The 23,212-nt window shown below is 41.8% G+C and overlaps 1 protein-coding gene across 1 annotated transcript in view; it reads left to right on the top strand.

The window, feature by feature from the left end:
* BOLL (boule RNA binding protein) overlaps positions 1 to 23,212 on the top strand; it is an 80,768-nt gene that overhangs the window by 9,670 nt on the left and 47,886 nt on the right. Inside the window, exons 2-5 of the mRNA XM_078848000.1 lie at positions 4,798 to 4,941; positions 10,912 to 11,003; positions 16,129 to 16,183; positions 22,846 to 22,921. Coding sequence (XP_078704126.1) covers positions 4,798 to 4,941; positions 10,912 to 11,003; positions 16,129 to 16,183; positions 22,846 to 22,921 — 367 coding nt within the window. The remainder of the gene's footprint in view (positions 1 to 4,797; positions 4,942 to 10,911; positions 11,004 to 16,128; positions 16,184 to 22,845; positions 22,922 to 23,212) is intronic.

Below are 23,212 nucleotides of genomic sequence, written 5' to 3'. Positions count from 1 at the left end.
CCTTACCATGCCCCTCAGAGCGGCAGGAGCTCGCAGCCCCGCTGCCCATGCAGCCACATGGCTGCGTGGGAGGGGGAACTGCGGGGGAGGGGGTGGGGGTGAGTCTCCTGGGCCAGGAGCTCAGGGGCCGGGCAGGATGGTCCCACGGGCCAGATGTGGCCCGTGGGCCATAGTTTGGCCACCTCTGGGATAAATACTTATGATTGTAGGGAGCTTATGATTGTAGGGAGCATACTATGATGATAGGAGCCCTATACATATCTTTGAGAACTCATGAAGGACAGATGATGTCCCAGACTATTGGAGAAGGGTAAGTATAGTACCTGTCTTTAACAAGAGGAACAAAGAGGATCTGGGGAATTATAGACCAGGCAGCCTAACTTTGATGCCTGGAAAGATATTGGAACAAATTAATTTAAACAGTCAGTTTGTAAGCACCTAGAGATAATAGGGTTATAAGGTATAGCCGGCAGGGATTTGTCAAGAACAAATCATGCCAAACCAGCCTAATTTCCTTCTTTGACTGGGTTACTGGCATAGTGGATTTGGGGGAAGCAGTAGACATGGTATATCTTGTTTTTATTTAAGGTTGACAGTACCACATGACCTTGTCATAATCAAAACTAGCAAAATGTGATCAAAATGAAATTACCATAAGATGGGCACAGTTTGTTGAAAGATGGTACTCAAAGAATAGTTGTCAATGATTTGCTATCTATTGGGTTCTCATATAGGTCATTTGTGAGTCTGGTACTATTCAATATTTTAATTTATGACTTGAATAATGGAGTGGAGAATATGCTTATAAAATTGGCAGATAACACAAAGCTGGAAGGGGTTGCATGCACTTTAGAGGACAAGATTAGAATTCAAAATGACCTTGGACAAATTAGAGAATTGGTGTGAAATCAATTCAGTGAAGACAAGTGGAAAGTACTGTGCTTAGGAAGAAAAAAATCAAAATTACAACTCCAAAATGCAAAGTAACTGGTTAGGTGGAAGTAATGCTGAAAAGGATCTGGGGTTTACAGTGGATTACAAATTGAATATGTGCCAACAATGTGGTGCAGTTGCAAAAAAAGCTAATATAATTCTGGGGTGTATTAACAGGATTGTTGTATGTAAGACACAGGAGGCAATTGTCCCACTCTACTTGGCACTGGTAAGACCTCCGCTGGAGGACTGTGTCCAATTCTGGGCACCACAGTTTAGGAAAGATGTGGATAAATTGGAGAGAGACCAAAGGAGAGCAACAAAAATTATAAAAGGTTTAGAAAGCCTGACCTATGAGGAAAGTTTAAAAAACTGGGCATGTTTAGTCTTGAGAAAACAGGACTGAGGGGAGACATGATAACAGTCTTCAAATATGTTAAGGATTGGTTTAAAGAGGGCCATGATCAATTGTTTTTCATGTCCACTGAAGGTAGGACAGGTAGTAATGGGCTTACTCTGCAGCAAGGGAGATTCAGGTTAGATATTGGGAAAAACTTAATAAGGGTAGTTAAGTTCTGGAACAGGCTTCCAAGGGAGGTTGTGGAAGCCCGCTCATTGGAGGTTTTTAAAAACAGGTTGAACACACACTTGTCAGGGGTGGTCTAGGTTTACTTGGTCCTGTCTCAGTGCAGACGGCTGGACTTTGGGACCAGGTCCCTTCCAGCCCTACCTTTCTGTGGTTATGTAAATAGCTTGATAGATAGAAAGGAGAAATTGACTAATTCTGTATTCAGGGTAAACTGAAACTAAGGCAAAGTGTTTTCAAATACACAAAAACAAAAATAGATAATTTTCTCTTATCTTTTACTTCTAGAACTCATAGGTGTTATATCAATAGTAGGTTAAAACATGAGTGTTTTTTTAAATTAAGTCAAAAGAATAAAAAATAATGCTACATATGTACATCATTACAAAGTTAATTGCCAAAACACCCTTAACTTGGGGAGTTTTATGACTTCTGAGTGCTAAAATTCTGTTCATTTTTACTATTGTATTTTCATGTGAAAAGTTTTTTCTTGCATTGAACGCTACTTGAATTTTTCCAAAAAACTCATTGAGAATTCAGAGGAGGAACAGCCTCCTGTGAGGAAGGGGAAAATGGAGATATTGGAGTTCTGCAGGGCTCTGTATTGGGGTCTGTCAAGGTTCCTCCCCCACTCTGAACTCTAGGGTACAGATGTGGGGACCTGCATGAAAAACCTCCTAAGCTTATCTTTACCAGCTTAGGTCAAAACTTCCCCAAGGTACAAAATATTCCACCCGTCGTCCTTGGATTGGCCGCTACCACCAAACTAATACTGGTTACTGGGGAAGAGCTGTTTGGACGCATCTTTCCCCCCAAAATACTTCCCAAAACCTTGCACCCCACTTCCTGGGGAAGGTTTGGTAAAAAGCCTCACCAATTTGCCTAGGTGACTACAGACCCAGACCCTTGGATCTTAAGAACAATGAACAATCCTCCCAACACTTGCACCCCCCCTTTCCTGGGAAATGTTGGATAAAAAGCCTCACCAATTTGCATAGGTGACCACAGACCCAAACCCTTGGATCTGAGAACAATGAAAAAGCATTCAGTTTCTTACAAGAAGACTTTTAATAAAAATAGAAGTAAATAGAAATAAAGAAATCCCCCCTGTAAAATCAGGATGGTAGATATCTTACAGGGTAATTAGATTCAAAAACATAGAGAACCCCTCTAGGCAAAACCTTAAGTTACAAAAAAGATACACAGACAGAAATAGTTATTCTATTCAGCACAATTCTTTTCTCAGCCATTTAAAGAAATCATAATCTAACACATACCTAGCTAGATTACTTACTAAAAGTTCTAAGACTCCATTCCTGGTCTATCCCCTGCAGAAACCAGCATACAGACAGACACACAGACCCTTTGTTTCTCTCCCTCCTCCCAGCTTTTGAAAGTATCTTGTCTCCTCCTCATTGGTCATTTTGGTCAGGTGCCAGCGAGGTTACCTTTAGCTTCTTAACCCTTTACAGGTGAGAGGAGCTTTCCCCTGGCCAGGAGAGATTTCAAAGGGGTTTACCCTTCCCTTTATATTTATGACAGGGTCACTATTCAGTATATCTTCTAACATCCAGAAAGAAAATAAGTTAAACATTATCTTACATTTATTTCCTGATGAAGCAATATACACAAGATGAAATGCTCAAATTCAGAGGGAGCAAGGCATTTGGGGAAATTAAAACTTAATTGTATGAATTCCTATATGAAAAGATGCAAGATCATAGCTTGGCAGAATATGTATAGAAAACAAATATGGAGAAAAAATGAACCTTTTTGTGGGATAACAAATTGAAAGCAAGTGCACAAAATATGATACCCATTTTTAATGGGTCAAACAGTTGTACAATGTTGTTAGAAGAGAAATAACTTATAAAATTAAAGCAGTATCACGACTCCTTATTGTGTGAGTGAGACTGCATCAGGAATACTGGGTGAAATCCTGGTCTCATTGTTGTCAGTAGAAATTTTGTCATTGACTTCGATGTAGTCAGGGTTTCAATCACTGTTCTTCAGATTCCTCCTACACATGAAAATTGATATGAAAAAATCAAAAAAGAGTTTAAATATTGGCAGTCATGAGGATAATTTTGAGACTTTAAGTTTACGCAGAAAGCCAAAATAATGCATAACAGGTGATTTGAAAACATACATATATAATACTTTAGGATTACATGAAAAAAATTATTTATACAGGATACTGTTAAACTGGATTAAGGTAAGGATACACTTAGTTTGGATGTTAAACCTTTTTTAAAATAGAGACAGTCAAACAGTGGCAGCTGCAGGGAGCTGTTATGGTCTCTTGATCCTTGGCTGCCCAAACCAGAGGAAATCAGAACAGTAGGGCAGCTATTCTAACTTCCACCATGCTAATGGCCCCAGCAAGCTCCACCTTACCCTTTCCCTTATGGCTGGGTAAGGTGTAGCTGGCATTGGTGGCAACTGTGTTGCCTTTGTCAGCTTTACACCAGCAGAGACGGGGGGGGCTTTACACCAGCAGAGACAGGGGTGCACGGGGGGGAAGGCTTATCTGCTAGAATTTACAGCCAATTTAAGGCCATTTTGCACTGTGTAAGAAAAGCAAAGTGGCCTTACTGGACCAGCCTGGGGAACCTGATCTTTACAAGTGCTGGGCACCTGTTCCTCCCATTGACTTCATTTGGAGTTGTGGGTGCTTAGCATTTCTGAAAATCAGGCACAAGATATGTTCAAGACGCATAATTTTAGAAATGCACAGAAAGCATAGTATAGTGCAGAGTCCAGTCTGTGAGATGTGATTGGACAGAAGGTCCATTCCAGTTCTGTTATCCATGATTGGAGTGCAGTGGGAATCCTGTCCTGTAGTGGATAATGACTGCCTTTTGTCAGTTTAAAGTAAGGCGCTCCTCATTATTATTATATGTTATATTACAGTAACAACCAGAAGGTCTAGTCGAGATTGGGCCCCCATAGTGCAGGGTGTGTACAAACAAAATAAAAAATAGACCCAAAGATCTTAATCTGAGACCCAATTCAGTAGGGTATTTAAGCACTTGACATGCTTATTTGGTACATTTAAGTACTTTACTGAATAAGCCTGGATAAGGACCCTGGAAGAAAACTGGATAAGTGCCATTGGTTAGAAATAAATAAATCATGGTAAATGTTTGACTGTTCAGCATGTTGTGTGTTCTCAAAGAATCTCCACGTTTTTCTGTGTGGATGTGTTTTGCTTTACTGGTTTATACTATACAAAATGTCAAAAATAAATTTTACAAAAATATTTTTCTCTCAAACAGCAAACCACAATTCAGACACAAACAGAATCTTTGTCTCCATCCCCCAACACTGTGTCACCCGTGCCTTTAAATAACCCAACAAGTGCCCCAAAATTTGGAACAGTTATTCCTAATCGCATCTTTGTTGGAGGAATCGATTTTAAGGTATTTTTTTCTAATCTTGGTAGATAAGTAATAGCATAAATGTTTTGATATTTTTTTCTTTATTAGTCTTACTTTATATATTCATTAGTTTTATGCATGTTAGGTATAAGCATATATAAAATACATTTTATTGTGTTGTTTGATTACAGCAAGGGGTTCCCAAACTTGGTTCGCAGCTTGTTCAGGGTAATCCCTTGGCGGGCCACAAGACACTTTGTTTACCTGAGTGTCTTCAGGTACGGCCACTCGCAGCTCCCAGTGGCCGCAGTTCACCTTTCCTAGCCAATGGGAGCTGCAGAAAGCAGTGACCCGGCCTGCACCACTTCCTGCAGCTCCCATTGGCCGGGAACAGCGAACTGCTGCCACTGGGAGCTGTGAGCCGCCGTACCTGCAGACGCTCAGGTAAACAAAGTGTCTTGCGGCACACCAGGGGCTTACCCTGAACAAGCCGTGAACCAAGTTTGGGAACCCCTACATTACAGTGATGGTTGTGAGATGATGGTGGTCTTTGCGATAATATCCTTGTAAACTAAGCCTTAAAATTCTGTTTTATCTGATTTTGCCACAGAAAGATGGCTATTTTTATTTGCATATTGAACTGCTACAAGCATTCTTTATAAAAATATCTGAAAAGTTATTTGTAATACAGATGTTTTGTAGATTATACATTTTTAGAGCAGAATTTTAAAAAAATACCTCTAGACAGAGCTAAAAATGACAATCTGGTATACTACATTAATCATCTTTGAATCACAAAATCAACTTATTCCTTTTTTCTACACAAAACAGTACTGTAGGTAAGAAACATCTCCATATTATTAGTAAGTATCTGTACCTTCAGCTCCACTCCATTTCACAATAAAAGGAAGTTAAGCATATTTTCTTTACTTTGTTGTGGGGTGATGTCTCCTGTGCGCCGCCGTCATTGCCTGAGATGCCTCTGCAGTGCCCTGCCATCAACTTTCTCCTCCTTCAGGGCTGTGCTACCAAACTGACACAAGATCAATCTCACAGGCCCTTCTGGCCAGGCTTTTGTTCATTTTCCAAAACAGCAAATCAAAGTGACAATATGGCAGTTACCCTGCTAGCCTTAATCTCTGCCCTGAGGAGTATATCCTCCAAACCTACCACTAAGTCTCCTCTCTTTGCTAGTCTCTACAACTCTCTCTCTCTACCTCCTCCTCTTCCATTTCTTGCTACTCTTTATAGGGAGACAGCTAATCTCGCTCACGTGTGCCTCTTCAGTAATCAGGGTTGGCTGGGCACAGGCCAGTGGCCCATAAAGGGGCAAGCCATCCTGTTACACAGGGTAATATCTAGGAAAAGTAAGCATGTTTGTTTAAGGATTTGCCACAGAGTATTGCTAGTACATATCCTAACTCATGGAACACATGCAGCTTTGATGCTACATGCTCTGGACCCTCCAAAAGGCAATAAATATGGGGCCATATGCACATTCCTTTGCTGATCTGAACATTTGGTGATTTCCCTGCTGCTCTCGTTTTCTTTTTTTACCACTTTAGAACCCTGGACCTCTGCTTCTTTTGGTCTGTTCAGCTGTTCCTTCTTTCCCACCATCAGTATCCTCTCTGCCTTAATGCAATTAGTCTGAGGACCCATTGAGTATTGACTCAAATTAAGAGAAAGAAAAGAATGGATATGGAAGATATTTATCTTGTCCATCATTATGGCTGACAATTTACCCAGTATATCTTGCATAATAATTACAAGAACTTCTGGGATCTTTTTGATCATGTGGCTGAGGCATTGGAAATTCATGTTTTTACTCTTGAGAGGAAAATGTACAGGCTCTTCAGTATATTTGGAGCTTCATTAGGAGGGCAGATAGTTCTTTGTATAAAAAAAAATATTCTGGTAAAGACTTCTGTCTCCCTCCCTCCCAATTTTGTCTTTCCTGTGGCTAGCTATGCCAAGGACCATCAGTATTTCAAATAATTTTTATACTTATCCTGTCTGATGAAGGGTATCTAATTGTTTGTGCAGTAGCTGAGAGGTCTAACAGTGGGAAAGCTTTAGGTCATCTCTCCCTCAGAGAGTGAGAATAAGGAATATGAATTTCATTGGGAAGGGGAAATAACCCTTTCAGCTAAGAATACTACCAAATGGGCTTAGCGAGATGTGGATTCAAAACCTAGGATAGATTCCTGCCAATCTTAGATAATTTCTGGGAGGAAATCTTTCCAAAGGCCAGAGAGTGTCATACTCCTTGTAAGCCACTTGCTAGAGTTGTTGAAAACATTCAAAATTGATGGAAAAACAGAGACAGGTTTTTCAGTGAAATTTTCACAAAAAATGTTTCCTCTTTCCAACCAGTTCTACTGCTTTCATTTCCTCTGTTACAGCAACTTGGTCAGTCACCACAGCAGTTATCCCTGATGCACAATTCGTGACTGAAGAATTCCAGTCTCTTTCATTTGTAAGCTCCACTCTGTTCAACAGAATCACAGATAAGGCCTTAGAAAACTTACAGAGGCCAAGTCTATTAGATGGTCTTTAACATCATATTTTCAAAGTAAATCAGTCCTCTTTCTCTAGTGCCAGAGCCAAGCATCTCAGATTTAGCCTATCGCTCAACATTAGCACTTTTAAAGAACACAGCAGTAGCCTTTGCATTCTGATTTGTACAGGAGCCAACAAAAAAGCTAGAAGTTCTTACATGCACATTCTAGTAAACGTCTAGACATCATATTGGATTGGACTCTTGATAACTATGCAGTAAATCTAGTATCATTGTTTTATTCCTGTTTCCCTTCATGTCTGTGCTTCTCTGCAGAAGCTTAGCTGCAAGAGACCACAGGACAATTTCGTTCTAGAGGATAATTATATTCATGAGAGCACAGGACACAATATATTTCCTAAGGTTTCTGGCAATCATGGTCTCATGTATATATGTCCTCCACATTCTCCAGAAATAGGCTGAAACTCCTTTTGCTCTGGTAATAGGCCTCAACAGACTCTGACCATGCCTCAAGATATTTTGGCATAAATAAAGTTTCTCATAGGCAAGGAAAGCATCCTGGTGGACAAACTGAGCTGCATGCTCTGTGTACAATTCAAATTGTTTCTGAAGAACTCTGTGGACACAGAAGTGGGAAATCCTTAAATATGGACCTGTTTGCCACAAGAGACATCACCGGGTTGTCCACATTTCTGTTTCATGGGCAGGGAAGCTTCCTTCTTGATTGAAACCAACGTTCCCTCATTGCCTTTATTTCCAAGAGATATATAGTAAGACAGAATTTATATAATCTTCATAGTATGGCAAGTTTAGTTCTTTAACCTTCTGACTATGCCCATCTACCAGTTCTTCCAAATCTCCTTTATCATAGTCTAGTTGACATTCTACATCTATATCTGAAGTTATTGTACCTGGTAACTTGGAGCTTAATACCCTCTAAAGCAGTTGAAGTCTATATTCAAAAGAGGTACTGCAGATTTTACTGGAGAGAGTTGTGACTCTTCAACAGAGAAAACTTGTGTCCCTAAGTGGAAACAGTTTTCAACAGGAACACCTATTAAGAACAGTGCTCCTTTATCTTTGACAGTTTATTTTATTTTGGACTATTTGCTTAAAAATATAGACTCCAGTGACTCTGAGCTCAACTACAATTCATCTTATAACCTTATCTATGTATCATCTTCTGGTCCAGAGATTTTTGGTCTTTGTCCATCTACTCTTAAGAAATTTTCTAGAGATCCTGGTGCATGTTGTCACCCAGTTGGCTGGGGAGACCTGTTGTGTGGGCAGCAGCAGAAGCCCCCTTAGGCAGAGGCCAGGTGGCAGGACCAAGTTTACTTTCTTTGATGTTGAATTGTGTTTATGTTTGAACAATAAACACAACCTTGGGAAAAGGGACTCAAATATTGACACTGGTGGAAACTTCATCGATGCACTGACCTGTGAATTGGCCCAATGGCTTGCATGAAGGTTGAGAAACTGAGGCATAGGCATGGTCTGACATCGTGTTTGGGGAGACCTTGCTACACGTCTTCCCCCTTATATGAGAATCATCATTTTCTTGGGACCAGAACATTGGGGAATCTTTCCCTGAAAACTGGTTTGGCTGGCTAGTACATCATCCAATCTATTGAGTAAAATTCATCCCTGATGACTGGCCCTTTTCCACACTGTTTTCCACGATAAGACAGTACAATGCTTGCACCATAAATTCTCACCAAATGTTATTTCAGAATTTCATTTAAACCAGTTTATAACTATGATCATATTTTCTTAAAACTAACAGTTTAATTGCACAAATTAAATATGCCTTGAATTTCCAGTTAGATGTGAGTAAACCATTACACTGATCTTTGTAGGCAAATCCAAGGGGAAGGCAGCTTCTTCTCAGAGACTTTTTTCTATGGATTAGAAAAGTTTGTATACAGAATCATTACCCAAAAATAGGAGTACAGTACATCTTATTTAAAGCAGGTTCCACAGCATCTCTGAGAAATATTGTTTACAGATATTCATAAAGCTGCTATATGGAGCTGTATTCATACGTTTACAAAGCTTTACTCTTGGATTTAGGGACTGGGTGTGATATTCAAGTCAGGACTACAATTCTACAGTCTCTGTTTTGTTAGTACTTTTAAGCCCTCCTTTGGTGGACTGTGACTTTAATCTTCTGAAAGTGGGATTCGGTGGGGTTAGTTTTCAAAGGAGAGAGGAAGACTGCTTACCTGTAATGAGTCCTTGGAGTACATTTCCTACCTGCTCAGATCTACTCTTGCCTACTATTCTTCCCTGTATTTTTGAGGCTGCACACAGCTTTGCTGTCTCTGGTTTTTGGGGGGTTTGAATTTGTAGCACCAAGAAAATAGCACCTTTTTATAAAATACGTCTTGAAGGTAAAATTCTTCCAAAAAAGTACTCACCAAATGTCTCAATGACACAACCATTATGATAACTTATATTAACTCTGTAATCAGTAAAAACTCTCCTGCTCCTTAGAGGCATATACAAGGCAGTGTAAGCCTTGGAGAAGTGGAAGAAGAATTTTTCCAACATATACCATACATTTTTTAAAATGACTGGTGAATCAAAGAAACACATTAAAACTTCTGAGTACTTCCTTGAGGCTCTGAGAACTCTAGATCCATCCAGGAGTGGCTTGAGGCATCCAAAGATCAATGTTCACCAGCACACTTCCTTGAAGCATGAGGTTCAACACATGCCAAATCAACGGTCACACAGGATCAGACATTCAAATGCCTGGTGTATTTATTTCAGTGTCTACTTCTAGATACATAAATGTATGTCTGGAAGACCATACTAGATGCATGTTTTTAATAGTACAGAAAATGACCATATTATGCATATGTGGTACACAGTGTTTCAGTAATAAACTTTATGATAAAAAGGGACCATTTTGATAATTTTGTTTGACCTGCATAATATGGACTAATAACGTCACTTTATCTTAATGATTGTTTTCCAAACTTAGCAAATTCTTCGTGGAAGTCTACACACACATGCCTAGTTTTAAGTTTTAAAGTGATCTCTAAATTATAATGCCTCATGTTGTAAATGACACTAAAATATAGAACTGAAAGACTTGTCTGAGACAAAATGGAATTCAGATATAATTAAGTTACAAGGGAAGATTATTGAAGTAAAATTATAATGTAAATTCAGTAGATACTTAGATTTATTTCTGAAGATTAAAACCATGTAAGAGAAAAACTGAGATTACTACCTGCTCTCTCTTTCGCTCTCACGCTCCACTCCCGCCCCCACACCCACCGTCTCCCCAAAAGAGTCACAGAAACATTCACCTTGGAGGCTTTTCTCTATTTCTAGTTTTTTTAATAAATAGTTGCTCCCAGGATTTACAAGTAGTTTGTTGATCAGTGTGTCCAAACCAAAGCAATCTTGTGGTTATTTCTTATTTAATAACTAAACAAACCTATTTGTATTCTTTTTGTTCTTTTGCTTTATTTTACTAGACTAACGAAAATGACCTAAGGAAGTTTTTTGCCCAGTATGGGTGCGTGAAAGAAGTGAAGATAGTAAATGACAGAGCTGGAGTATCAAAGGGGTTAGTACAGTTGCAATATATCCATTGTGGACTCTGAAAACATAATAGTAAGTGGAATAAGTAGAATAGAAGTTGATTGTGATTTTTGTGGCTTATAACGTTATTACTGGCATCGCATTATATGACACACTCAAGTTTCAGTTCATTTGTTTTCTTTCTTACAGTGTCCCAGAATGGTGGTGTTGATAAATATATGGTTAACATCACTATTTTCCTCCTCTTTAAGCACTTAGACTTCACTTTAACCTGGAGTTTCACTGGCAAGAATGTCCATTGTGTTACAATATGGGTGAGAACCTCATCATGTAAAAGGGTCAGAGTGGAATAAAGGAGCTCTGAAAACTTGAATCCAATCAGGAACAGATTCCCCCAGCTCAGGAACTAAGGCTGTATTCTGAAGAGCCGCTTGCAAGCTCTAGTGCAGGGGGCATACTGGGGGCAGGGTGGAAGGGACATGTTGCTGGCAGGACCACAACATGTAGCACTGTGAACATTTATGTTGCATATAGGTAACTGGGGACATGCTGCCATGACTTAGGCAAGCCACTAGGGTTGTCTGTTATGCCAGGGGCCACAGAGCAGCACAAAATCAGGAGAGTGTAAAGGTGGCATAAAATCACCATCGCTTTCCCCCGAGTTATGAGTTCTGTGTAGCACATCTAAGAGTTGCAGTAGGACCCTTGTAATAGGGGGTATGGAGTACCTGCATAAATATTAGATCCATTCTTATGTATGAGGCTGTCATAGTTTTCAGCACCTTAAGTCTGCAGATGTGAGACAACTTGCAGCTTCATTCATCCTCATCCCTTGTCACTGCAATCTCTGAAACTCACTCTGAACACAGAAGGAAGAAGCTTCTGCCCCACACCAGAAGAGGAGCTTTTCTACTCACCTTCAAGGTTATTACCAACTCTGCCCCTCGCTACTTAACTGCATTTGTCTCTCATCATGGTATCCCCAATGTCTGCACCTGCCACTGTTGCCACCTCCATTTATCTACCTCTCTGACAGTGGTTTTCGTGTTTTCTTCCAGTGCACCCCTTGGTAACTCACAGAATTCCTTCCCTGAACTGATCCATAAGGCATCTACCCTATCCTCCAAATCTCTGCTTCAGTTCTACTTCAGCCTTGACACCTAAAAGAAGCTAGCCGACTAATACTAATAGGTGGAGGAGTAGCTGAAGAGTATATATTTTGCTTACCTGCTTTAATCCATTCCTCTCCCTCAAAGTTTTTATGTTGTTTTTTTTCTTAGACTGGAAGCTCTTTATGGCAGGGACTGTATCTTCCTTGGTGTGTAATCGTCACCTAGCACATTGATGCTACCAGAATGCCAATAATAAATAACAAACATGAAATGTGGATGAGGAAACTTTGCTGTAGAAACCTTAAATTTTGAATTAACTTACTTATCTATTTTAAGCTGGTAGGTTGATTTAGCAGCAATAAAACTGCTCTAACAAACAAGATTTTTCAGCAGCAGTAAATTTTTCTCAACATAAGCAAAAAGCCTATTACAAAAACATTCCCCAAGATAGGGTTGACTCAATATCTTGGTGTAGCACCCTTTTTTCCCACAGGTATTTTTGCTTCAGTCTCTTTAATAAGATCTTCTTATTGCCTTTCCTCAGAGCAGCTGTGTAAGAAAAAGAGAAAGGAAACTGAAGTTAAGCTCTTGTGTGTTAGCCAAAATGCTTTGTGATTTTTGTTTTTTAATATTTTAGTTCATTACGAGTTTGCAGCTCCCCTTACTATTACTTTGAACTTTAGCCAGAACTTTCATATATGCTATCGTTTTTAAATAGAGTCCCAACTTCCTTTTAGAAGTGTCATTTTATTTTATTTTTTGCTTCCTTAAAAAGTAAAAGTCGGTAGGTTTACAGTCATTACAGATGAGTCTGGTAGCACTTTCTATTAATAAGGTTGCTCGGCACTTCCCATCGTAAACACCCCATCTTTAATTGCTTATAACTTTGCCAAATTTTAACCATTTTGGCTGAAATCTTGCATGACAGGTATCTGTCTCAAGCTGAATTTACCTGGAAAATTTCTGAATATGAAGCTTGGAAAAAATACATTACTTTGCCCATTTTAAAAAACTCTGATGACCTTTTCTTTGAAAAGCTCCAGTGCCCCCATGCTTTGGAGATTTGGAAACTTGAGATTTGGCAAGAGGAGTGTCCTTTGTGTCAGGTATGTTCCTTTTGCCATTCCCATGAAAATTGCCCCAAATTTGGCTCAGTTACAAGCCTTTGAAAAATCATAGTTTACACATGCTCAGTATTCAGAGTAGCAGCCGTGTTAGTCTTTATCCGCAAAAAGAAAAGGAGTACTTATGGCACCTTAGAGACAAACAAATTTATTTGGCATAAGCTTTCATGAGCTACAGCTCACTTCATCGAAAGCTTATGCTCAAATAAATTTGTTCGTCTCTAAGGTGCCACAAGTACTTCTTTTCTACATGCTCAATAGAGACTTTGATTTTAGCAACTACATTCTTGAAGATTCCAGTCACTCTGGATGCTGGGTCCAGGCACCTAAACTTGGAACAGGGAAACTGTCTCTCTTGTGTTCTTAATGAACCCTCCCCTCATTGGGCCCTGCAGCATGGAGGAGGAAGTTGCCTGATTCAAATGCTGAAGGGACAAGAGCTAGAGCGGGGAGCTAGAGGGAAGAGGAAGAGAAAAAGTGGGAGTTGGGATGGGACAAAGACTGGGGCTAGCTGGGCAAGGAAACTGGGACTGCGAGCTGGTGAGAGGAATGGTGAGCTTGGAACCTGTTGGCTAGGGGGGAGTGGGACAGTGAGATTGGATGGGGTGAGAGAGGGGACTGGGAGTAGCTGGACAAGGAGACTTGGATTAGGAACCAGTGTGGAAAAGGAAACTGAGGAGGGCAGACATCTGACAAGGAGCTGTGGCACAGGGGTAGAACTGGGACTATTTAAGCAAAAAGACTGAGATCAGGAGACAGGGAGGGGTGGGAGATGAGACTGGATGAGGAAGACTATGACTAAGAGCTAGTGGTGCGAGAAGGGAGAAGCAGATAGGCTGAGGAGTCTGAAGTGGTAAAAAGAGGACAGGTTGGGCAAGGGAACTGGTACTGGGTGTGGGGAGGGGGGAAGACTGGGAGTGGGGGGAGATTTGCACTAAGTAAATAGTCTGAGACTGAGTTTAGAAATCTGAGCCTTGGACACTGTGACTGGGTATCCAGGGAGAATTGGACTAGAACAAGAAGCCAGGGTGGGAAAGCAAAAGGTCTGCAGAAGGAATCCAAGATCCCTGTGTCTCACCATTATTCTGCTCTTACCAAATACATTTGAAACCGACAGGTTACGTGTGTGTCTCATTCTTCTTTAATTCCGGTCCACACAGAGGATGACAACTTACCATCACAGCTATCAGTTACATAGTTATCTCAAGTGACAGAGGTCTGTGTGATGGATTCACAGACTCTGTAGATTCCAACCTTGCTGATGAACCGTTTGGATATCAGTAGGATGAAGTTTGTTTTTTTCAGTTTGCTTTTTTAAAATTTAAAATAAAAAACAAAAAATAGTGTTTAGAAGAACATTAAGACTGCAAAGGCAAGCACTCAAAAGTAAGTGATCTCTTGTGTATATGCATTATAATACATTCTCTAAAATTACATAATCACACACTATTTTTCCACAGGACCCCTGTCTCATTCTTGGCAGAGGATGGACCTGCTGTGGGAATGAATCTAGGGTGACCAGACGTCCCGATAAAATCGGGACTGTCTCGATTTTTAGTTCTTTGTCCCATGTCCCGACCGATGCATGGTCAGGATGCCATTTGTCCCGATATTGCAGCTTTGGCCACTCCGGCAGGTTTTTTTTTTTTTTTTTGTGCTTTGGCAACTCCGCTCCGGCTGCTTTTTTTTTTTTCTTCCCCCATGTGTCCCAATATTTTGCCCGTTTCATCTGGTCACCCTACAATGAATCAGGTTGTGTAGTGAAGGAGGTTGTTGTCTATAAGACCCCGGCTTTATTTGTTGCAGAAATTGGAAGTTCTGTAGCGAATGAAGCAGTGGACTGCAGGAAGAAAAAGGATGATTTCATAGTTAAAGCAGTTAAATATTGCTCTGGAGAATGAGATTCTATCCCAGCCCATGTTACAGAGTTTCTAGATGATGCTGTGCAAGTCACTTAAACCAAACTCTTCACAGGTGATCACTAATTGTGTATTCCTCATTTTCTGGGTGCCCCACTTGATACCCTGGTGTTTAATTTTCAGAAGTGTTAAGTACTCTCAGCATCAGCTGATGTCAATAGGAACCTGTGTCTGAACATACAAAATGCTATATGATGCTAAGTGTGCTGAAAAATCAGGTCACAGGTGTCTCAAATTGAGCATCCAAAATCAGTGAAGAATTTTTACCTTAAACTTTCTGTTCCTGTGTTCACCATCTCTAAAGTAGGATAATACCACTCTGTCACCTCACAGGATGCTGTGAAAATTAATTAATTAATATTTGTGAAGAATTCAGATGCTGTTGGCCAGTGCTATAGAAAAGCCCATGAGGATATTAATAATTATGCCTTCAGAGAAGGGTTTGGATAGTATACAGTAAATTGGGCACCAAAATGTAGTGGATACTTTTGATTTTAATCTCTCTGTGACTCAGTTCCCCATCTGTAAAATGTGGATAATAATACCCCTTCCTCTCACAGGTGCTGTGAAAATAAATTCATTAATGTTTATAAAGCAGTCATATTATAGTGATGATCACTATAAAAAAGCCCATGAGGATGTTAATTCTGTCTTCAGAGCAGGGCCTGGGCCTGGGCCAGGGCCACGCACTGAACAGTGAAGATAAAACAAAATATTGAATAGCTGCTCATTAAGCACTGTTCACTGAATGAGACAGTGGTCCTGTGAGAAAAATAGAATGTGATCATGTAATTAAAGACTATTATAGTTCATACGCATTTGGGGCCAAATTAAGGTTGCCACAGCAACCTTATTTGTCATTTATTAACTTCTTAGTGCTTTACTTTTCAAACTTAATGTTTTAACATAGTATTTTGTGTAATATGTAATATATAACATGTTTTAGGTTATAAAGTAGTATGCCAAGAAAAATAATTCATGTAATTTTTATTTAGGTATGGTTTCATCACTTTTGAAACTCAAGAAGATGCACAAAAAATTTTACAAGAGGTAAGATGATATATAATCATCATTATACTCATTGTTTAGGTAAATTCTTTAATTTGGTATTAGTGCTTGCAGACATCCATTACCAGTGGATATTTGTCCCTTCTGTGTTTACCTGCTTGGATTTGAAGGTATTAAAGAAGCCCAGGATGTCTGTGGGCCAGTTTGTCAGATTTGTTGCTTTCTTTTCTTGGTACAGAAGGATGAAGAGAAGTAGCAGTAGCATTATTTTCCCTTCTGAACCCACAGAACATCCAAGAAGACATCTCAGAGATTTAGTTTTAAGGGAGGGTGGGTGCTGGGAGTCTGTGGAGCTGACTAAGGCAGGTGAAGCTGATGGTTCAGTGTCAGGTACCTTAACTTTGTAGAGATAACTGTTTCCAGCCTCTTCCTTGTATACTGCTCACTTGGATCTGAAGTTCCTGCTGGTGCTTTGATTTTCTTGAGTAGAGAATCCAGCTGTCATAAGACATCTGTAAAGGAGACTATATTTTTAGGGCTGAGGCTGAGATCATGAGAGAAATTGAAGTTAACCTCACTCTCATCAAGGAGGAACCACTGAGGTTCACTCAAAAAACTCTGAGATCTGTGAGGCCCACTTCCAGATATGCTTAATTCTTGCTCCTGCGAATGTGAGGTTTGCCCCAGAATGGACCTTTCTTAGCTGCCAGGATATTCTTTCTTGTCCTTCTCTTAGGATATAGGAAGCCATGATGGCTCCACAACCTTAGCCTTTTGCAACCTGTTCTTTTGGCCTGCTTGGGCTATGTTGGCTGGATGAGCCATGGGCTCAGTTGTGTTCATGAAGTTCCCTGAAGAAGACCAGAGGATGTTATCTCAAGCAAAGCCTCTTCTAGACTGAGTGGAGGCCTATCAACAAGTAGAGCTGGTTGAAATTTTTAAAATATTGAAATTTTATTGAAAATTTTATTCAAAGAGCTGGAAAATTCTTAATGAAATTTTTATGAAATGGTATTTCCCATTTTTGACCAACTCTAGTTAAAATAATATATACATACATATATATATAAAAGCAGTCCAAATTCTGACTGATAATACCAATGTAATATATAACATCAATCACCAGAGAGATGCTTGTTCCCACCACCTGTGTCAGGAAGCAATTTGGCTCTGGAAACTGTACACTTGTTATCGTGTCTCACTTGCTGCTTTCCATTAAATAGGTTTATTTGCCATGAAAGAGAACACAGTACCATCCTTTGTGTTCCAGAGCTCAAATTCAGCAAAGCACGTGCCTAATTTTTAAGCACATAGACAGTGCTTAGCGTTACGCAAGTGCTTAAATATCTTGCTGAATTGGGGCCCGGAGGAGGAAAGTATTCTGTTCTCTGACTGTTGCCTTTGGACTTGACTGCAACTGATATCTTTATACATTTCCTTTAAATAAATATTCTGGATAATAAAACTGCAAAAGGTTTGAGGTTTTATTGTTAGCTCCCTAATGTATATATTGTATCTGGTACTTGAACCTTCTAGCTCTGGCAGTGGAAACGTGGGTCCTGATTCTGATTTTACACCCATTTTGTCCTGGTGTAAATGACTACAAAGTGTTCAGGGAAATGGAGAATCAGGCCCTCTGGTTCCTCCAGATTTCCTTTTGCAGAAGCAGGATAAAAGGGACACTTACAATTTAAAAATCACATTGCTGTCTGATTTTTGTTTTAACTACTGCAGATGCAAAGTAATACTTACATCTACTATAAATGAAAGATATTAGTGAAAGTTTGCAGTTGGTTTACTTTGTGCATTTGACAGTATTTTTATAGTCACTTTTGTTGTTTTCCTTTAAATGATGAGGAGCTGAAAGAAGATGTAAATAAAAGTAGCCCCATCCTACTTGAATTTACACTTTGGCCTGGTCTACACTAGAAAATTAAGTCAGCTTAGCTGTGTTACTCAGGGGTGTGAAAAATCCATACTCCAGAGTGATGTCTTTAAGCTGACCTAACTCCCAGTGTAGACAGCACTAACCTGCACAGCAGGTTACTCTGCTGCAAGCCTCAGGGCATGGCTACACTTGCAGATGTAGAGCGCTGTGAGTTAAACCAGCCCTTAGAGACAGCAGCAGGGAAAGCGCTGCACTGTGTTCACACTGTCAGCTGCAAGCGCACTGGTGTGGCCACATTTGCGCCACTTGCAGTGGCATTGGGAACGGTGCATTATGGGCAGCTATCCTACAGAGCATCTCTTCCCATTCTGGTGCTGTGGCTTGTGGGAAGGGGGTGGGAGGGTGTAGGGCATTCTGGGTCCTGTCCCAATACCCCTGATGCATCACTTTGCATCCCAGCAATCCCTGTGCTTCCGTCCACATTTGGCACCATCTTTCAATGGTTTTTGTACTGTGCGCTCTGTCTTCCCTTTCGGTCTGTGGGAATGGATCCTGAACTGCTGAGGAATATGCCGATGGGTCTCACCAACACGTCATGAATTGCAGTCAAGTTACTCCTTACGCTACAAACTGACAGTGAGGAGTCCGAGGATGATGTCGACTCACATAACGCACACCACACGAGATTGCTTGTGGCATTCATGGACATGCTCACCACCGTGGAACGCTGCTTTTGGGCTCAGGAAACAAGCACTGAGTAGTGGGATCACATCGTCATGCAAGTCTGGGATGACGAGCAGTGGCTGCAGAACTTTGAGGTGAGAAAAGCCACTTTCATGGGACTGTGTGCTGAGATCGCCCCCACCCTGCAGCACAAGGACACGAGATTGAGAGCTGCCCTGCTGGTAGAGTAGCAGGTGGCTATTGCACTCTGGAAACTGGCAACTCCAGACAGCTACTGATCAGTCGCTAACCAGTTTGGAGTGGGGAAGTCGGCCGTTGGAATCCTGTTGATGCAAGTTTGCAGGGCCATTAGTCGCATCCTGCTCAGAAGAACTGTGACTCTGAGTAACGTACATGACATTGTGGCTGGCTTTGCACAAATGGGTTTCCCTAACTGCGGAGTGGTGATAGATGGGAAGTATATTCCAGTTCTGGCACCAGCCCACCTAGCCTCAGAGTACGTTAATCAGAAGGGGTATTTCTTGATGGTTCTCCAGGCGCTTGTGGATCACCATGGGCGTTTCATTGACATTAACACAGGCTGGTCCGGAAAGGTGCATGACGCACGCATCTTTCGCAACACAGGCCTGTTCAGGAAGCTGCAAGCCAGGACTTTCTTCACAGACCAGAAGATTACCGTAGGGGAAGTCGAAATGCCCATTGTGATCCTTGGAGATCCTGCTTACCCTTTAATGCCGTGGCTACACAGGGAGCCTTGACAGCTGCAAGGAGCAGTTCAACAACAGGCTGAGTTGGTGCAGAATGACTGTGGAGTGTGCTTTTGGCCGTTTAAGGGGCTGCTGTGGCTGTCTGTATGGGAAGCTGGACCTGGCCAATGATATCCCCACGGTTATATCTGCGTGCTGTACCCTCCATAACATTTGTGAAGGGAAGGTTGAAAGATTCCCTCAGGCATGGAACTCAGAGGTTCAACACCTGGAGGCTGAATTTGAACAGCCAGAGAGCCGGGCTATTAGAGGGGCCAGCACAGCACTGCAAGGATTAGGGATTCCTTGAGGGAGAAATTTGAGGCTGAAAGCCACCAGTAATGTTTGGTGCCCTACATGGGAGTGAAGTGCAGTGGTTCCAATGTTAGTAGGAATCTGTGTTTGCTACATATGATGCACTGACTTGCAGTGCCTGGTGCTTTCCTGGGCTATGGTATCTTTTACTTAATGCAATAATAAAGAATGTTTTCAAAGCCAAAAAATTCATTTATTGCAAAGAAACAACTGCTTGGGAAACAGAAAGGGCATGACACATCTGTGCTGTGTGGGACAAGGGAAGAGGGTGAGGTGGGGAACGGGACAATCACAGGTTTGCGTATGTCCTAGCATACTCAGCCTTCCTGTCCGGAGAGCTGTGCAATGGGTGCTGCACTTCAGGATGGCTAAAATGCATGGTGATAGAGGTTGAGTGCAGTGGGTAAGGGTCGTAGTTTGCAGGGCTGGGTGGTGAAGCTACAGGTGTTGGAGGCAGCTGGTGGCGTTAAGAACCTGGATGTTGGGAAAAGTGGGTTGGCGGTGACATGGGGCCACAAGGGAAAGAGTTTTGGGACAAGGGCTGAAGGGGGGGCGGGCACGGAAGTGCTCCCCCTGCATTGCTACAAGCACCTGTATCGAGTCCGCTTGGCACTCCATGATGCTTAGCTGGCACTCCATGATGCTTAGCTGGCACTCCATGATGCTTAGCTGGCACTCCATGCTTTGGTGCCGGCCATCCGCATTCTGCTGGCGGACCCTCCTGTCCTTTTTAATTTTCATTAAGGGACTGCTGCATGACATCATGCAGCATGTCCTCTTTGCTTTTTTGCATACACCTCCTGATTCTTTGGAGTCTTTCAGACGTTGATAACAAGGACAGCTGGGATCTCAAGGTTGCATCTGTAAAGCCAAAATGCAACACTTAAAAGAGGCAGCATTGTTCACACCAGACACAGCAATGATTTGGCCATACTTAAAGACAAGCACAGTGTACACAATAGCAGAAATTGCCCCTCCCAAAGCGAGCACACATAACCCACAGGAGCCCCAAAATGGTGAGTAAGCACAGGGGCAAGGGGCATGATTGTTTCACGGCCGTACTGTCCTCTGGGGTTCTGTGCCTTGGGGAGAGCCAAGAGGTGCAGGGGGCCCCTATACTGAACACTGTCCCCACATTTTCCACAGGAGTTTGTCCTGGAAGATATCTTGCTGCTGAGGGTGACCTGGAAAGCAAGGGAGGGTCTTCTACTACAGTGCGGCTTCCGCCCTGGCCCATAGGCAGCTTGCCTGTGTGCAGGAATGGTCCCCTCGCCCGCACGGCACAGTGGCGCAGACATGTTAGCCTTACTGGGACAAGGAGCACAGTAGCTCTGCCAAGGAACCTGCGCAAGCAGATTGCCCAGCTTCTGCATGAGACCTTTGAAGAGATCACTGAGGCCAATTACCGCGATGTGAGAGAGCACATCAATGCCCTATTCTGCATCTAGGCACGCATACAGCCCTAACCCTCTTCGCCCCAAGAGCCCGCACCGAACAACTTCCTTCCCAAAATAAAAGCAGCTTACCGGATACTTTCTCTAGTGTTTGTCCTTCCCCAAGCACCATCCGCTGCGACTGGCTACCTTCCTCCTGGCTTGAAAACAGCTTCTGGCTGCATGCATCTAGGGATGCCAGGCTGTCTCCCTCCTCCTCAGCACCCTCGCTCTTGCTTTCCTCCTCCTGCCTTGCTGAACTGGGCTCTGAAGTGTCCGTGGTGGTCTTCGGAGTGGAGGTGGGGTTGCCCCCAAGTATTGCGTCCAGCTCTTTGTAGAAACGGCAGGTGGTGGGAGCAGCACCGGAGCGGTGTTTTGCCTCACAGGCTTTGTGGTAGGCATTCCGCAGCTCCTTCACTTTAACCCTGCACTGCAGTGCGTCCCGGTCATGGCCCCTTTCCATCATGTCCCTTGATATCTGCCCAAAGGTATCGTAATTCCTGCGGCTGGAGCAAAGCCAGGACTGGACAGCTTCCTCCCCGCAAACACTGATGAGGTCCAGTACCTCACCATTGCTCCACACTGGGGATTGCCTGGTGTGTGGGGGCATAGTAGGGTGATCAGGTGTCCTGTTTTTGTAGGGACAGTCCCGATTTTTGGGTTTTTTTCTTATATAGGCTCCTATTATTCCCCACCCCCTGTCCTGATTTTTCACACTTGCTGTCTGGTCGCCCTAAGGCGAGGTGACCAGGAAAGATTCACTGAGAGCATTCCACGCCTTACTGAGCAAACAGGAAGGGGATTTTCAAAATTCCCAGAGAATTTAAAGGGCAGCTTTGACAGTCGGTCACCAGAGGGCAGTGCAGTAGAGTTCAAAGTGATGACCAGAGTGGCTAGAACAGGCATTGTGGGACACTTTTGGAGGCCGATCAGAGCGCATTAATAGATCAGGGCATCCACACTGGCGCCGTGGTGCTCCAGCCGGGGCGCAGGAAGCGTTATGCTTCTTGTGGAGGTAGACTACCAGGAGCCCTCCAGCCACGGAGTCCGGGAGCTTTACGTACCTTGCCAGCATAGACGCATCATGAGTTAGGGCGTCCGAGGCTGCTCTAACTCGCAAGTGTATCCAAGCCCTCAGAGTGTGAATTTACAGCACACCAGCTGAATTATTGCTGTCAACTGTTATAAAGTATATAGTAGCCTTGCAGTGTATTAATTGCATGTTTTAATATAGTTAATTTTTTTTTAAAGTAAACTCAAATATTTTTATGACGACATTTTTTAAAAGGAAAAAAGTAAAACTAGTGTTTTTACTAGCAGTTATTTATGTCTCTGGTAGCTGGTCAGGAAGCTCCATTAGCATTCAGAAGTAAATTTTATTTAGCATTTGCCCAAATCACAGTAAGCACCATGTACATATTGGAGCACAATTGGTAATTTTTGCAAAATGAAGCCAAGGACTTAGATAATAAAAGTGGGTTTTTTTAGTACTTGAGGAACACTATCAGAGATCTGAAAGAAGCTTCTTGGGTGTGTTCACTATCATCTACTTCTAGTTTTACTTTCAGTAGTTATATGGACCCAAAAAATAAGAAGTAAAAGTACTGAATATTAAGTGTTTTTCTTTGTTTGTTTTAGGCTGAAAAACTTAATTATAAGGATAAGAAACTGAATATTGGTCCAGCAATAAGAAAACAACAAGTAGGGATTCCTCGTATGTATTTTCATTATATTCTTTAGCTGTATGTGATATAAATAGAACTCTTAACCAAAAATATCTGTGTTGGACCTGTACTGTACTAATCCAGAGCATTGAATATGATCAGAATAGTCAGCATGTGGAAGCACTGACATACTAACAAAAATGTCAAAAGAACCAGATTTCCAGGCACCATCCTTTAACCTCCTACTGTATGTTCCTTTGTATATTGCATGGAAGGGATCCAATGGATGAAGACTGTATCCACTTGAATGTGGGTAGGCTGCATGGAATGTGACTCTCTGG

The sequence above is a fragment of the Lepidochelys kempii genome, chromosome 11 (genome assembly GCF_965140285.1).
Source record: "Lepidochelys kempii isolate rLepKem1 chromosome 11, rLepKem1.hap1, whole genome shotgun sequence".
Lineage (NCBI taxonomy): Eukaryota > Metazoa > Chordata > Testudines > Cheloniidae > Lepidochelys > Lepidochelys kempii.
The sequence above is the reverse complement of the archived record's forward strand: the minus strand, read 5'-3'. Positions and strand labels throughout refer to the sequence as shown.